We start from the raw sequence: 14,013 nt of genomic DNA, 5'->3' as shown, positions 1-14,013 counted from the left end.
GCAATTCAGCTCTGCTACATGCCCGCTGACAGCAGACACAGACAGAGTGGTGCGATGAAAATGAACTCAGATGAACTTCACCCGACTTCATTGTCATCCCGCAGCTCTTTCTGTGTGTCGCGGCCTGATTTGTGGTCACCAGTAAATGACTCACCGGTGACCGCAAATCCCCTGAGTGACTGAAGTGAGCCACGTGATCAGCGGTGCCGTCACTCAGGTTACTCGCGGCCACAGCTGAAGTCCTCCACCTGAGAGCTGTGGCTGTGGGTAACCTGAGTGTTGTCACCGCTGACAGCGCAACTCACTTAATTTGCTCAGTGGAGCTGACAAAGAGCGGTCGTGGTCTGTCGCCACTCACTGTGATCTTCCGATGTAGCAGAGGTGAAAGTGTCATGGGACCTCGTGTGGATTACGTCGGACCTGAATGGGTGTTTAGGGATTAGTAAAGTGGTGAAAGAGGGTTTTCTTTGTCTTTTATTCCAAATAAAGGATTTTTTGGGTGTATGTGTTTATTTTCTTTAACTTACAGATTAATCATGGAAGGTATCTCGGGGGGATGCCTGCCAAGATTAACCTAGGACTTAGTGGCAGCTATGGGCTGTCATTAACTCCTTATTACCCTGATTGCTACCACACCAGGGAAAATCGGAATAAGCTGGCTAGAGTCCCGGGACTGTCGCATCTAATGATGTAGCAATTCCAGGTGGCTGCTGGCTGATATTTTTAGGCTGGGTGGCACCCCATAATGTGAGGACCCCCCATCCTGAGAATACCAGCCTTTTGTGGCTTTACCTTAGCTGGTATCAAAATTGGGGGCGACCACAGGTCGTTTTTTTTAATTATTTATTTATTTATTTTACTGCATGATATAGACCCGTCCACCGGCTGCTGTGATTGCTTGCAGTGAGACAGCTGTCACTCAGCGTAGTGGCTCATCTGAATGCAACCAATCATAGTCGCCGATGGGTGGGGGAAGCAGGGAATACGAGATGGAATAATGAGCGACCGGCATTTTCAAAAGAGGAAAAGCCGCTAGAGTTTTGGGACAGCTGTGCATCGCCGCGCCAGTAATCGGTAGGTATGAAAGAGAGAGGGAGAAACCGACAGAGAAAGAGAGAGACCGACCAACAGACAGAGAGAGATTGACCGACATCGACAGAGAGACACAGACAGAGAAAGAGACCGAAAGACCTGCGTTTTGTTTGTCAAAAAAGCGTGCAGAACGCAACAAAAATGAATTGCAAGCGCATTTTGGTTAGGTTTTCACATACCTCATTCATTTCAATGGGTGCAAAATGCAACCAAAATGCAGAAAATAAGTGACATGCTGCTTTTTTAAACGCATATATTTTGGCAAATATTTGGCATCCAAAATGCTATGTTTCAAAAGGCAAAATGCGCATGGAATTTGCTGACTTCTCATAGACTTTGCTGGGGAAGCAGAAAGCATGCATTTACGCTGCTGTTTTAAACGCTGTGCAAATGCAGGAAAAAACGCAACGTGTGCACATAGCCTTAATTTGGTTTATGTCTGGAGACATGCTTGGGCAGTCTAGCACCTTTACTCTCTGCTCCTTTAACAAGGCAGTGGTTGTCTTGAAGGTGTGTTTGAGGTTATTATCATGTTGGAATACTGCCCTGCGGTGCAATTTAACGATAGAGGAGATCATGCTCTGCTTTAGTTTTTGACAGTACATGTGTGCATTTATGGGTCCCTCAATGAACTGTAGCTCCCAACAGCCATCAGTCCCAAATCATGAGACTCACACCGCCATGCTTAACTGTAAGCAAGACACATTTGTCGTTGATATCCTCACCTCATCTCCACACACACTTGACACCAATTGAAACAAATAAGTTTCTATTGCTCTCCTCAGACCACACAACATGGTTCTCGTAATCCATGTCCTTAGTCTATTTGTCTTCAGTAAACTGCAGGTTTTCTTTTACATCTTTTTTACAAGAGGTTCCAGTAATCCATGTCCTTAGTCTGCTTGTCTTCAACAAAATATTTGCAGGCTTTCTTGTGCATCATCTTTAGAAGTGGCTATCTTCTGGGATGACAGCCTTGAAGTCCTATTTCATACAGTGAGCGGTGTATGGTCTGGGCACTACCAGGCTGATCGCCCACACTTTTAACCCCTACAGCAATGTTGGCATCACTCATATGTCTATTTTGAAAACACAACCTTGGATATGAGGCTGAGCATGTGCACTCATCATCTTTGGTCAACCATGGCGAGGCCTGTTCTGAGTGCAGCCTGTCTTGTTAAACTGCTGTATGGTCTTGGCCACCATGCTGCAGCTCAGTTTCAGGGTGTTGGCAACCTTCTTATAGCCTAGGCTATTTTCATGTAGAGCAACAATTCCTTTCCAAGATCCTTGGAGAATTCTTTGCCATGTAAATTGTTGGTGCATTTTTGTCTACGTTTTTCAGCCCTTCCTCCCACTGACTTTATTATCAAAAATGCATTCCAAATAATGCACAAAGAACGTGGCAAAAAGAACCCCATTTTTGGTGTGTTTTTCTGCAGAAGATTCAGAGTTGGTGCAGAAATGTTCTGCATCAAATACTCAGCATGCGCAGGTAGCTGAACACTAATGAGTCACATGACACTGGGGAGAGAAAATGGCTAATTGGGCACAACTTGGCCATTTTCACTTGAGGGTGTACTCACTTTTGTTGCTAGTGGTTTAGACATTAATGGCTGTGTGCTGAGTTATTTAGTAGGCACACCAAATTTACACTGTTATACAAGCTGTACATTGACTACTTTACATTATATCAAAGTCTCATATCCTCAGTGTTTTCCCATGAAAAGATATAAAATATTTATAAAACTTCAAGGAGTGTACTCATGTTTGTGATGTACTGTATGTAGATTTAATTATTAAATGGATAATGCTGAGTTTGACTTGAACCCTTTTGCTTTAGATGGCTAGCATTAGACATAATAAAATCATGTACTTGTTATTTTTAATATCTGCATTTAAATTAACCAATTGTTTTGTGATATTGTAAGTTACTTCTTAGCATGTAAAAACTAAGATAATATTTCTTGTTATCTGATGTACTAAGGCCACTTTTTTCCTTTAAAGGGTGCTCCACTCACTGAAGGAAATGGAATGAGCAGCTTGTACATGTTCAAGGTATTTCATAAATAGCAATGCCTTGCTAATACTAGGTGAAAACTTCTTAAAATGTATTGTGTGCTCTAAGGATCTACTGTCCTTCTCATCTACTACTCTACAATAAAACTTAGCTCCTTCTAGAGGTTTCATACTAACACACAGAGATGAATCTGCGGCAGATCTGTGGTTGCAGTGAAATTGTGGACAATCAGTGCCAGGTTTGTGGCCGTGTACAAATGGTACAATATGTCCATGATTTCACTGCAACCACAGATCTGCCAAAGATTTATCTCTGTGTATGACGGGGCCTTTACACCTGCGTAAAATGCCTTAGTATTAGTATTTGTCTATGTTTATTTTTTTATGGTTCCAGAGATATCAGCCATTTTATTTTGTGATATATTTTCCCTTCTTTACAAACAAGGCGGTGCTCACAGTGTAGTAATGCAGAGCCGCCTAAAGATACCACCCGAGGAAATACTTTGATCAATGGTCCTTTTGGTAAAGACCATAAAAAAATTGTTTAAAAGAACTGAGAGTCCTCAGTGGTTGATACCTTTTAATAGCTAACTGAAAAGATGGTAATATACGAGCATAGTATACATAGTATACGAGTATAACAAGCTGTCGAGACTACTCACGTCTCTTCATCAGGCATGGTATAACACAAACTCTGAAGAGTCACATATTTACACACAACAGGAGATAGATAAGACAAGTTACATGAAGCAGAACTATTAGTAAAGCAAGGGGACAATCAGTTGTGGCAGTAAATTTTGGAGCAGTTCATAGATAAGGAGTGTGAAAGTTTTAGTGTCCTCTGATTAAGGTCTAGTCCAGAGTTGTGATGCCCCCAGATGCTCTGAGGAGCACATTTCTTAATTGATGTAAAAAGACATAAATCCATGTGACACATTCATTCCTGCTCTAAATGTGTCAAAGGTCATCATAACTTTGTATTCCAAAAACTCTTCTATCTCTCTGGGATTTGAAATTTCCTTTCAATACTAGCAATTTCATGTCCATGATGCTGTGGTCTTGGTTATAAAAATGTTTGGCCACAAGTAGATCTATCCTTTTTTTTTCTAATTGCGTAGCAGTGAGAATTCAACCTTGTTCTAAGCTGTTGTCCTGTCCCTCCTACATACAGACCCCCAGTTGGACATTTGGTACATATAATTAAAGGGAACCTGTCAGGTAATTTATGTGTCCTAACCTAGTTGCAGTGTGATGTGTGGACTAGTAACCCCTTACTACCTATCCCTGTGTTGTAATATTGTGTAATGTGCATGTATAAAAATATGTTTTATTACTTATCTGTTCTGTATATAAATGAGCAGAGGCTCTAGCCCCATGGGCGTCACATCGCCTTGTGGGCGTTTGCATGTTTTCTGTGATATTACGCCCCTGTGGGCGTGATACCATGGATTTACATGAGTGACGTAACGTCGCTTTTTGAGATCCCGCGCGTGTGCACTAACCATTCCCACAGCCTTGTTATCCGGGTGCTTGCTTCTCATCTTCAAACGCACTCTGCGCATGCTCAGAAGACTCCTGCGGTTCCGATCATGCACAGTGCACGTCTGAAGACAAGAGGCAAGCGCCCAGATAACAAGGCTTCGGGAATGGTAAGTGCGCATGCGCGGGATCTGAAGGAGCAATGTTGATGTCGCTCAAGTAAATCCATGGTATCACGCCCACAGGGGCGTGATACCACGTAAAACATGCAAACGTTCACAGAGCGATGCGATACCCATGGGGCTAGAGCCCCTGCTCATTTACATACAGAACAAATAAGTAATAAAACAGATTTTTATACATGCACATTACACACTATTACAACACAGAAATGGGTAGGAAGGGGTTACTAGGACACACATCACACTGCTACCAGGTTAGGACACATAAATTACCTGACATGTTCCCTTTAAGTACACCACATTAGTTGTGGTGCAGCTAATGGTACCTGGGATCTTGTAGTCCTGATATGATCTGGGAATATTTATCTTGTCCTTTGTCAATATAAATGGAGAAGTCTTACATTTTTTCTGGTTGCAGGGAAATGTTGCTGTTATTGTTGGAGAGGACAGGGAGCTTCTGACAATGATGCTTCTTAGATTCAGGGGCAGCCTAAAACACAGAAGTAGGGGATCTGGTAAAATAGATTTTAATTGGGCATCTTTTTGCAGAAATGGTTGTAGTTTCCGTGCAGCTCCTCTTAACACCTCCAGATTTGGATTGTAGGCAATCACGAGAGGTACCCGGTTGTTTTCTTCTTTAGTTTTATAATGTAGGAGATGGTTTCTTGATATTCTGGTGGCTCTTGTAATCTGGTTTTCAATTGTTCTTGGATGGTAGCCTTGATTCAAAAACGTCTTTCTGAGGCCCTCAAGGTGATTGTCTCTATCTGTAGTGTTGGAACATATCCGATTGTATCTGATGACCTGACTGTACACAATAGAGTTTTTTATGTGTTTTGGATGAAAACTATTCAATTTCAGGTCTTTTGGATGGTTAATTGGCTTCTTGTACAGGGAAGTCTCTATTTCATTGTTCCGTAGTTTGATGATGGTGTCCAAAAAGTTGATCTCAGTGCAGGAGTAGTCGAGTGTTAAGTTATGGTGGGATGAAACTGATTAAAGTGTTCATGAAACATCTTCAGCTGCTGCTCAGATATGTATATGTATATAAAATGTGCCAAAAAGGTCCTAGCACATGAGTTAACATATTAAAAATATAGTGGACAACCCTTTTAAGCCATTTTGAAGAATATTTTCAGCTTTTTTTTTCTTTAAATCTAAATTTCAGAATGGGATGTGATGTTTGAAATCTATTCATTCAGCATCAGTATTATTCTATTAATCAACAATAAGAAATATTTAATTACTGGACTCTCATTCCGATTTGGAGAGTGTTCTAAGAGGAACAGTTGTCATGGCCATTGTCACATCTATTAAACATTTCCATCTCTATATATTTTCTAATGGCACATTAATAATTATTCATTTTGTTTTAATACCCTTTTCTAGGGCACTGCTACTGCTGCTGCCATATCTGGACAACCTGGCCCCCCGGTATGTATTTAACCTTAAAGAATTTTAAATTTTTTAATCAAATGGATGTAGGAAATTCAACTCAATTTCATTCATCATGATGAAATATTATCTTTGTTTAATGAATGTCTTTTTATGGATTCTTATAGCAATGCTTGCAGGTAATTATATAACATGGCACGCTCTATTAACCAGTCACTGCTGCAAGAAGCCACTCATTTGTGAGTCCTCTGTTGTGACATTCGGGCAAATAAAAATATTGGATCTGCCTATACTATCTAGCCTTTGTTTTCATGCACTCATTTTAGATCTTTGGTGAACCTTACCATAAACCCATTTCTAGAATTGCTACTTTTACTGTGATAGCCTAATTGCCCCGCTGTTCTATTACAGTTTTAGCTGTACGAGTCCCACTGTCTTTTATTTCTTCACTTTCTTCCACTTTGGCTGCTAATACAAGGAAATAATATTCCGGCACAGACATTTGCGAATCTCTGAAAATTTACGTTGCCTGTTTTTTTGCCAATGAATATATTTTCTATTACAAAGTCATCATTTTCGGTTAGACAATAAATGCTGATATACAAATTTCAATCTCTTGTTTTTAGAAAACTGAAATGCTGTTCTATAACAGAACATTCGCCAATTATTGAAATATTGGAGAAGCAGATTTACCTCTATTTAGTAAAGAGGTGCAACTAGGGCTGCGATGATTTGGATGGAAAATTGAGCCGTTTTGCTAATTTAGTCTGAAGTTATACAATACATTGCTGCACACTACAATTTTGTCCTCAGTTATACAGTTTAAGCCATTATATGGTACATTCCTCCTTATCACCATTTATTTAGAAGGATCTAATTAATTGTGCTCATTAGAATCTCAATATAGTATAAATGAATATATCAACACCTAGTTTATGAAAACTCAGAGTAATTAATAGTCTTTTTAAAGCCACTTACACATAGCTCATAAGGTAAAGTAATCTGTAGTATAGTCACTTTTGAGTCAGTAAAGTAAAGGCAGGTTCATTGATAAAAAAGCTGAAGGTGCGTTTAGAAGTGCAGATGTTTTCAAAAAAGAAAAGTGTCAATTAATGATATACAAGTTGATTGGTGCTCATTCACATGGACTGATACAAACTATATGAGGACAGATCGATTGTTAATATAATCGTTCTATCCACGTACTCAATGCATAATCTGTCCACATACTCAATGCACATCTGCTGTTCCCACTGTGTCATGGTTTGTAAGAAGAATAAACTGGAAGATTACAGTTTCTGGTAAAATTGTTAAAAATGTAACTTTGTTTCATCCTTAAAAATGAGACAGAGATGAGATTAATGTTATTGGATCACAGGAAGCACAAGGATACCCATTTTGAATGCAGTGCTGCATTCTTTATCGAGCTTGATATAGAACGCAGCACTGCACTCAAAATGCATCGCATTGTGCTTCCTGTCTCCCAATTTCATTAATCTCATCTCTATCTAATTTTTAAGGATGAAACAAAGTTTAATTTTTAACAATTTTACTAGAAGCTGGAACTTCCAAGTTTTTTTTCCTCCATTGAAGGCTACGCCACTCAGTTCATTGTTCCATGCACACTGAAATCTACGTTGACTGGTGAGCTGGTTCACATTTTTTTATTGTTTATACACTAATGATTTTTATGCCAAAACTTTCTGTCCAAGTTGCAGCCCAGAGGATGTTTTTCACATCTCCCTTGTGGCTTGCAGAATTAGGTAAATTATATGGCACACCTCCATACTGACCCGGTATGAGTTCTCCTGCACCATCTAGTCCTCCCATCCCCAGTAGTGGCATTGTGTATATGTTTGTATATCAGAGCATGAATATATCTCTGTGATTCCCCAAATCTAACTGATCTTGTAGGATGTTTCTAATTTTTTTTTAGCTAAATCAAATAAATGAAGTAAAAAAAATATTGTAGACCCGAACATAGCTGTCTGTCATACGATTGTGACTAAATACATTTTTCCGCTTTCAAAATCTAGAAAAAAAATGTTTTCTTTGACACTGTGTAAAGTTATCTTGACTGTAAGCACTTATCCATATATTCTTGTTTCTTTTAAGACAATCAAAATGTTAAAATAGACACCTTCTTTAATATTTCTTCGAATCTTCACCTGATATGAACATAGCTAGAACGTACGCCACACCACATGCCGGTCATGGTTAATGCATTGCCCCGTCCTTCACAGCACAGGTGCTAAAAGCTTTCTACAGTAGGGCATTCTGGGAACTAGAATTCCCTCTGCAGACATTTTTAATTACAATATTTTATTTTATGATGTGTCATTTTTTACCCCCAAGATAATTTTTCTAACTGTGTATCAAATTAATGTTAACATCAGAGGACATTTCTCCTACAGACATTTAAATTAGCAATTTTCAGAGATTTTCAGCTTTTTTTTTCTAAACCGATTGTCAGTTCTGCTATCACTTTCTTACAGTCCGACATAAATCATGCAGAGCACTTATGCATTAAAAGACAAGTTGAGGGAGAATTACAAATTCAGTCGCAGATGTTACAAAGACAATGTGTTAGGTTTCTTTTCCCTCTCTCAGATAAATGTTGGTGAATCTCCAAATGGCTTTTATATAGCCAAAACAGCACAGTTTGTATTTGTATCATAACCTATACCAATATGCCCGATACAGGTGGCAAAATACTTAAATAAAACAATTCTGATGCCTATGTTTGTATGATATTACACTAAAGGCTGCTTTACACACAGCAACATCGTTAGTGATGTCGCTCGTGAAAGCACCTGCCGCCGTCGTTTGTGCGTCACGGGCAAATCGCTGCCTTTGGCACACAATATTGCTAGGCCCTGTCACACGGACTTACCTTCCTAGCGACTTCGCTGTGGCCAGCGACCAGCCTCTTTTTTAAGGGGGCGGTTTGTGCGGTGTCACAGCGACGTCACATGGCAGGCGTCCAATAGAAGCGGAGGGGCGGAGAGCAGCCGCATGAAAGACACGCCCACTTCATTGTCGGAGGACGCAGGTACGGTGTGCTTCGTCGTTCCTGAGGTGTCACACGTAGCGATGTGTGCTGCCTCGGGAACAACGAACAACCTGCGTCCATACCGACCGAGATTTTGAAAATGAACGACATGTCAACAATCAACGATTAGGTGAGCATTTTTGATCATTAACACTCGCTCGTAGGTGTTGCACACAACGACGTCACTAACGAGGCCGGATGTGCGTCACGAATTCCATGACCCCAACGACATCTCGTTAGCAATGTCATTGCGTGTAAATGGGCCTTTAGTCTAAGGATGTTTTACAAACCCATGGGACATGTATGAATGCTGTACGATTATTTTCTTGGACAGCACTTGGACCCATAAAATAGAATTGATGTATTCACACATCTGTTAAAATCACAGATTCAAGATTGGGATCCATGAGACTCAGAGCATGTACCTATTCTGATCTGATTTGCAGATCAGACTCTACCATTCAAGTCTATGATGATCAGAAGGGTTCTGATATGATTCTATTTTGCATCCATGTCTCATGGATTTGTTGCCTAATGATAAACTTAAAAAATTGCATAAGAGCTTCCAATAGGTTTTATATTGGCTTAAAAACAAGCACATCACTTTAGTAAAGTAAAAAAAAAAGCAGAAGAAAAAAAAAACTATTAGGATTCAACTAGAATGTCACTAGGATGATACCTGAGAAATAATCAGTCCATCTCTTGGATAATAACAATCATACGGACGTAAGAATATAGCCTTAGAACATATTGTAATCATTTCAATATAGAATTTCTTAACTCCTTAACGACCGCAGGCCGTAACATTCACTCACCTGGCCCCATCAGCAGTGCTGTAACGTGATCACTGTGAGCTGATGGTTTCCAAGGTAGCACAGGGTGATGTGATGACTCCTGTAGCTCACATGACTCACTTCCTGTTTCACCTGGCCAAGTGCTGCCTGTGACAAGAGGTGAGTATTTCTGGTGATCATAGCTATGTAGCTGTGGTCAACAGAAATAAATGAGTGATCAGACTGATGATCTAGTAAAATTAAAAAAAATGTAAAAAAAAGTTTAAAAAATTGAAAAATAAAAAAACCTAAAAGTTCAATCCACTCCCCTTTCGCCCCATTGAAAATTAAAGGGTTAAAAAAACTAAAAAATATACACACATTTGGTATCGCTGAGTTGAGAAATGCCCGATCTATCAAAATCTAAAATCAGTTCATCTGATCGGTAAGCGGTGTAGCGGCAAAAAAATTCCAAATGCCAAAATTACATTTTTTGGTCACTGCATATTTTGCTCAAAATGCAATAAGAGGCGATCAAAACGAATCTGCGCAAAAATGGTACTGTTAAAAACATCAGCCTGAGACGCAAAGAATAAGCTATCACTGAGTCATAGATCCCAAAAAATGAGAACTCTATGGGTCGCGGAAAATGAAGCAAAACGTATGCAGATTTTTTTTAACCCCTTAGATAAAAGTAAACCTATTCATGTTTGGTGTCTACAAACTCACAACGGCCTCAGGCATCATACCAATACATCAGTTTTACCATATAGTGAACACAGTGAATAAAATATCTATAAAACAATAGTGCAAATGCACTTTTTTTGCAATTTTTCCGTATTTGAAATTTTTTTGCTATTTTCAGTATACTATACGGTAAAACTCATGGTTTCATTTAAAAGTACAGCTCGTTCTGCAAAAAATGAGCCTCACACGATCAGATTGACTGAAAAAATAAAAAAGTTATGTCTTTCGGAAGAAGAATGGTGAAAAAAACCTCCAGAAAGCGCAAAATCAGACGTTTGTGAAGGGGTTAACTACTGTTGAGATGACCTTGATGTTTCCTTTCAATGGAATCTCTCAGCAGGTTTTTGCTACCTCATTTTAGTGCAGCATAATGTAAGCAAAGAGATCCTGAATCCAACAATGTATCACTTATATTACCTGGTGCAGCCATTCTGACACAATCATAATGTTTAGATTTAGCAAAGCTGAGTATGCTTCCCCGTTCACACCACGCTCTCAATAGAGATTATACATTGACAGTGACGTGTCAATCATAGCAAGTAGACAGTTGCACTTTGTAGTGCTAAGATATGTGTAACAATGAATATGGGAATATAGACATGCATTGCTGCTATGAAAAACATGTAAAAATTGAGATACTTGGCACACAAAATTGGCCAGATATTGTGTGTGCCCAACAGCCAACAGCAAGGCAACATCTTTTGTTGAGTCCATGCCTACTGTAATGCCTCTTTTTGAGTAAAAAAAAACCCCTCCAATTTATGGGCGGATAGGAACCTTCAAATGAAGAATTAAAATCGCCTGAGGCTGAAGAGCAGGAGTGCTCAATCATAAGGCATTACCCTGTAATCTAAGAAAAAGACTCATGGCACATCCTAACTTTCTAATGTGATCAGGTGCAAACTGAATATGAAACATGGCATCAAAAAACAGACAGTTGTACACTGCAGTGCTAAAATATGTGTAACAATGAATATGGGAGTATAGCCATGCATTACTGCAATGAAAAACATGCAAAAATTGAGATACTTAGCACTCAAAAATGACCAGTTTTATGTGAGCCCAACAGCCAACGGCAACGCCAATTTTCTGTGCGCAGTATCTCAATTTTTACATATTATTCATAGCAGTAATGCATGTCTATATTCCCATATTCATTATTACACATATCTTAGCACTACAGAGTGCAACGCTTGTGCAGAAAAAACCTTTGGATGGTTTTTAATGCAATAAAAGGCCACAGTGGTACAGTAATGTTCTCTGCTTCTATGAATGCTTTATTATGGCTTAAAGGATTGTATATAGCAGTAATACGCACAATCATTTGCATAGATGATTACACGGTACCTATAAATTAAAGTTGTATTTACATTTGACAGACAAATTTGTTTTTAAAAAATTCTGTAACTTAACATCTGTTCTTTACATCAAGATTTTTTATGCAATGGGTGCATGTATTTCTGCAAAGCCTATCTTGATGAATGGAGCAATTGCACAAATTTCTGTAGCAAAATTGCCTCATACTCTAAAATAAAAAATGTAGAAAATGCTAAGTAAATAAATTAATAAATATTAGATAATGGAAAAATGTCATGTTTCCGTAATTATATGTGTATTTTATTTTTACTTTAGGGACCTAAAGGTGAACACGGCCCAATGGTAAGTAAATTCAAATAGGATTTTGTCATAATTAGGAAACCATATGGCTAATAGGAAAAACATGGCACAATGTGCAACTGTAATTTGTACTGCAATTAAAAATATAAATGTGCACAATTTACAACCTATATTATTAACAAATAAGTGGTCGTATTACTAACAACATGTTATATTCAGCTTGCACATTAATAGATTATGTTTAAGTAGCCTCTCTTCCCCCTGACATGTTCATTTAGTGATTGCATGCATCAGCTGCTCCATCGGGTAAGTAACTGATAGAGCACAGCACTCCGAGAGCCTCACAGGATGTTTTCTAAATATGAGATTAAAAAATAGAAAACTAAATTCACCTAATATATAGTATACATCCTGTATTTTATGGAAATTGTCATAATGAAATTTTAACATAAAAAAAGTAAAAATACCGTATAAGTAAATACTATATGGGTTTACAGCCGTCAAGCCTTTATAAAAGCAAGTATCTTTGTCTTTTACATTGTATTAAAAATCCTTTATTAACAATGGTGGTATTTTTTAATTTTATAGTTTACTGCTTGTTAGTCTAAGGCCTGTTTCACACGTCAGTGAAAAACACAGACGTTTTTCACTGGCGTGTTAAAAATGCATATGTCCCTCTGTGTGCCATCATTCACAACACACACATGTTGTCCATGTTCAATCCATGATCTGTGCTCCGTGATACGTGATTACACATGGAGATACACTCACCTGTCCCCGCTCCTGCTGTCGGTGGTACTGAAGAGCCCTGCGATGCAGCATCCGGCCGCTGCTGTCTGATATCTGCAGCTACTTCTGGGTTGGCTGTGACTGCATAAATGATAAATGAATATGAATTACAGTAATTGGCCAGGCAGGAAGCTGCGGAGAGCAGAGACCGAACACAGCATCGCTGGAGATGGTGAGTTTAAAAAGCTTTTTATTTTCAATGTCCATGTTTTTCTGGTACATGTTTCACAGATCACTCCATAGTGTGGTCCGTGGGACATCAGTGATGCCAGGAAAAAATGGACATGTCTCCATGCGGAGCACATGGACATGCGTGTACTCCGCATGGAGATATGGTCAGTGAAAAAATCACTGATGTGTGCACAGACCCATTGAGTTTAATGGTTCTGCGTATTTCCATGATTCTGGTACGTATAAAAACTAGGACGTACGTACTAGAATCACTGACTTGTGAAGGAGGCATAAAAGTGTTCAGATTCCTATGCAAATAGTGTGGGCCACTTGCAGGCTTTATGATTTAGAGCAGTGGTCCCTAACCTGTGCCTTGGGGGCCACATATGACTTGCTGGCTTGTGATGTTTAGCTCACAGCTGTCTGCCAGCTTGGTGTGTTAGCACCAGGTCTAACAAAAAGCTATGAAGAGCAGCGTTCCAGATGGTGATTTTTGTGACTAACCGCACATTGAAGAGCAGATCTGAATAGCGGTAGAGTAAGAACCCCTGGATATTTGTATACTGCTTTGGTGTGTTTTGGGGGAAAAACCTTTGGCTGTCAATATACCGGTATGGGGGTTCTGGGTGTCACTACTGTTAATTGGAGTGAAAAATGGATGTGGGTCACAACTGTATCTCAGAGCTGAATATGGGTC

General features: G+C 39.1%; 1 protein-coding gene across 2 annotated transcripts in view; it reads left to right on the top strand.

The window, feature by feature from the left end:
* The window catches only part of COL19A1 (collagen type XIX alpha 1 chain), a 1,307,565-nt gene that overhangs the window by 1,056,309 nt on the left and 237,243 nt on the right, over nucleotides 1-14,013 (top strand). For both annotated transcript variants that reach the window (XM_075340245.1, XM_075340246.1), the window contains exons 39-41: nucleotides 3,100-3,150; nucleotides 6,162-6,206; nucleotides 12,372-12,398. In XM_075340245.1, the coding sequence (XP_075196360.1) occupies nucleotides 3,100-3,150; nucleotides 6,162-6,206; nucleotides 12,372-12,398 (123 nt within the window). The remainder of the gene's footprint in view (nucleotides 1-3,099; nucleotides 3,151-6,161; nucleotides 6,207-12,371; nucleotides 12,399-14,013) is intronic.

The sequence above is a fragment of the Anomaloglossus baeobatrachus genome, chromosome 3, assembly GCF_048569485.1.
Source record: "Anomaloglossus baeobatrachus isolate aAnoBae1 chromosome 3, aAnoBae1.hap1, whole genome shotgun sequence".
NCBI classification, from domain to species: domain Eukaryota; kingdom Metazoa; phylum Chordata; class Amphibia; order Anura; family Aromobatidae; genus Anomaloglossus; species Anomaloglossus baeobatrachus.
The sequence above is the reverse complement of the archived record's forward strand: the minus strand, read 5'-3'. Positions and strand labels throughout refer to the sequence as shown.